Here is a 4,029-nt window from a genome sequence, read left to right on the forward strand (position 1 = left end):
AATGGTAATGTTTGTGTATACTATGTATTTTATAATATAATAATAATCTAATACATCTAATATATTATTTATGTATTTAATTATATTTTTAATACTTACTAATCTAGCATTAATTTTTTTTTTGATGAATTAAAATGCCAAAAGAAAAGCATTTATTTGAAATAGAAATATTTTGTAACATTAAATGTCTTTGTCATTTTTGATCAATTTAATGTGTCCTTGTTGAATAAAAGTATTAATTTCTTTCAAAAAAATATTACTGACCCCAAACCTTCGAACAGTAGCGTACATCACATTATGCAAGTAAAATAGGTTTTAAATGCCGTTTCATGTTTATTTTAATACACACAAAACATTTTATAAGTAAATAAGTATGGATCTACAGGATGTTGTCTTTTTTACAGCCGGATTCCCAGGGAAAATGCGCTCAGACTGACAGCGTGTCTGGACTGGAGCCTCAGGTGAACACTGAGGGACAGGTCAGTTCATCTGTCAATCACATATTCAAATGAAGCAGTGAAATATGAAAACACTCTTGGTAAGGTATGATTTTCCCCTTTTTCCCCTAAACTTTTCTTATCGTCTCAGATGTACGCCGATTCAAGATCGTACATTATTATTGAAATTGCTGTGGAAAAGCCACTGGCTCCAAAGAGACCGCCGGAGGAGCTGGCCAAACGGTGATAGGAAAGAGTTTCATTCAAATTCAAAGCATTGCGTCGTCCTCAGATATGCTGCTTCATGTGAATTGATTCTGTCTGATACAGGGTGATGGAGCTGGTTCCTCCCAGACCTCCACTGCCTCGACGGCCAGCAGGAGCAGAAAGAGTAAAAACAACATTTGTTCTTGATTTCTCACCGCTTCTGTCATTTATTTTTTTCTCACAGTCAGATCTGTGGGAAATCTTTTGTCTATAACAGTTTATAGCAAAACAGAATGGCTGAAACGTGCTATGAAATGCCTTGGCCATACTGTGTTATAAATAAGAATAATATGAATCTAATATAAATATGAATAATAATAAATGTGCTTGATATTATCAGGCAGTACAGGAATACCAGTCTCAGATAGCGAGTGTGGCCGCTCAGGTGTTGGATCAGTACCAGCAGCTGTTCGGGGCAGCGTTTCTGCCGGGTGGGAAACCTCTGGACCCAGTCCTGCTGGAACAGCGTAAAAACCAGCTTCTCGGAGAGCTCAACTACTCTGGGAAATACTTTGCCTTCAAGGAACAGATGAAGGTAAGTTTCAGTCAAGTCCATTTGCAAGGTTACTTGCAACAAAACAGTCATAATTTAATGTTTCATAATTCCCTCTCTCTGACCTTTAGAATAAAGCAGGCTGTTTTCAGTGTTATTTAGTATTATTTCTATACTATTATGGAATTTATTAATATGTTGAATTAGCTTTTATTTTTATGTTTTTAGTTTTCCTTCATTTTAGTTCATTTTAGTTATTTTATTATGTGATTGTGTGATTTTTATTAGGCATTTTTCTGGTTTTATTTCAGTTTTAATGTTAGTAATTTTAGCACTTCATCTTAAATTTTATTTTATTCCAGTTTGCTGCCAAGGAAACATTTCTAATTTTATTTTTAATTGTATTGATTTTTTATTACACTTTTTTATTTCTAATATTCATATTTTATTTTAAATCAGCTTTGTTTCATTTAACGCTGTTTTGCTTCAACATGTGCTTCTTCTACATGTAGACAACCTTTGTAATGTAAAAGCAGTTTTATTTGTTTATTTATTTGGATCCCCATTAGCTATGCCCTAAAGCATTGCTAGTCTTCCTGGGGTCCACACAACACTTAACATTCATACATTATTACATACATTAAAAAAGAAGAAAATAAAAAGTTTAATACATTCTCCACATTACAAAGCATCTCTATAAACATTTCTTCCACCCTTTCTAATATCTATAACACCTACTATATAAAAAACGTATTGCTCATTCAATTAATTCCTATACCTCAACCTCCTATAAGTATAGAATTCCAAGGTGTGCCTTTACCTGCCTTTTAAAATCAATTTTTCGTGTTAATTAATGACAATGGTAAAATATTCCATAATTTCATTGCCCTAAATGTTTATTTAAGAAAATTAGTTTTAGCATTAGGGAGTAGAAATCTACCCTCTGTTGCTCGTCTAGTAGCATATTCATGTGACTGAACATTAGATTGTAATTGATTATACTGATCCAATGGAGTTTTAAAATGTAAAACCTTAGTGTCCAATTTTATTTTCATTTTATATAAAGACGTAAAATATTGTCTACATCTCCTTACTACAGCTACCACCCTTCCCATTCTCTTCACTGTGTTCTCAATATGCTTTGACCATGACAATTTATTATCCAGGGAGATACCCAATAGTTTTGCTTCCTTAACTTGCTGAATAAGTGTTTTATTTATATATAATTTCAGCTCTGGTTTGGACCGTAGAGAATAATTAGACCCAAATATTATACTCTTTGTTTTAGATGTATTTAGTATCAACTTGTTTTCTAAAATCCACTTTTCTATACTCTCCAACTCCTCATTCAAAATAGCCGTCAATTCAACCGACGTTTGTGCAGATGCATAAACTGTTGTACCATCTGCATACATTGTTAATTTAGCACTTCTTAATACCAAATATAAATCATTTGTAAAAATGGAATACAAAAGTGGTCCTAAACAGCTCCCTTGTGGAACTCCACGTTCAGTTCCCCTTCTATCTGAATAACTTCCATTAAAAAAACACTCTGTGATCTATTATCCGAATAACTTTCCATCCAAGCAATTACTGATGGTCTAAATCTATAACTCTCCATTTTTTCCAAAATAAGCTTATGATCAATAAGGTTAAATGCAGCTGTAAAATCTAATCCGACTGCTCCACATATCCTTTTTTTTATCCAACCCTCGATACCAATCATCTGTCATTTGTGCTAAAGCTGTACATGTGGAGTGTCCTTTTCTAAAAGCATGCTGATAATTTGATAAATAATCGGTTAACGAGCGTCGGTTAGGTAAAATAACCGAAATGAACATCCCTAGTCTGCATACATTGTTAATTTAGCACTTCTTAATACCAGATATAAATCATTTGTGAAAATGGAATACAAAAGTGGTCCTAAACAGCTCCCTTGTGGAACTCCACATTCAATTCCCCTTCTATCTGAATAACTTCCATTAAAAAAACACTCTGTGATCTATTATCCGAATAACTTTCCATCCAAGCAATTACTGATGGTCTAAATCTATAACTCTCCATTTTTTCCAAAATAAGCTTATGATCAATAAGGTTAAATGCAGCTGTAAAATCTAATCCGACTGCTCCACATATCCTTTTTTTTATCCAACCCTCGATACCAATAATTTGTGCTAAAGCTGTACATGTGGAGTATCCTTTTCTACAAGCATGCTGATAATTTGATATCAGATTATTCTGTGATACATAATCTTGTATTTGATCAAATTCTGCCTTCTCTAGGATCTTACTTAACACTGGTAACACACTTGCCGGGTGGCTATTGGAGCCACTAAATTTTATTTTTCTATCTTTAGTCAAAGGCATCATTTTAGCTTCCTTCCAGGCCTGTGGAAATATTGATTGCTTAAGACTCATATTAAAAATATGACGTATTTGACCAGACACATAATCTATGGCTAATCGGATAAGATTATCATCTATATTATCTATCCCTGGTTGTTTGTCTTTACAGACAAATTTTATTAGCCTTTTCACAGTTTCTTCTCCCAATTCACTAAACTCAAAATAACAGTTCTTATCTCTCATATAGTTCTTTATATTAAGAATTGTAGAAGTATTTTCTGTCACGTATGATATTTCTTTCCTCAAATTCTGTATCTTACTGCTAAAAAAATCATTCAAATAATTAGCAATTTCTTCAGGTTTTGTCATATAAGTACCTTCACAGTCAATTGAAGTAGGTTGTGGAGACTTCTGTCTTCCCATTATATTATTAAATACCTTCCAAAGCTTCTTCCCATCTTTCTTCTTACTACTTAACTGTAATGT

The 4,029-nt window shown here is 33.0% G+C and overlaps 1 protein-coding gene across 1 annotated transcript in view; it reads left to right on the forward strand.

Annotated features, from left to right (window-relative positions):
* cfap70 (cilia and flagella associated protein 70) overlaps positions 1–4,029 on the forward strand; it is a 24,975-nt gene that overhangs the window by 10,518 nt on the left and 10,428 nt on the right. Inside the window, exons 11-14 of the mRNA XM_016555070.1 lie at positions 405–479; positions 589–680; positions 768–828; positions 1,045–1,239. Coding sequence (XP_016410556.1) covers positions 405–479; positions 589–680; positions 768–828; positions 1,045–1,239 — 423 coding nt within the window. The remainder of the gene's footprint in view (positions 1–404; positions 480–588; positions 681–767; positions 829–1,044; positions 1,240–4,029) is intronic.

The sequence above is a fragment of the Sinocyclocheilus rhinocerous genome, unplaced genomic scaffold, assembly GCF_001515625.1.
Source record: "Sinocyclocheilus rhinocerous isolate Xijiao unplaced genomic scaffold, SAMN03320098_v1.1 scaffold342, whole genome shotgun sequence".
Taxonomy (NCBI): Eukaryota; Metazoa; Chordata; class Actinopteri; order Cypriniformes; family Cyprinidae; genus Sinocyclocheilus; species Sinocyclocheilus rhinocerous.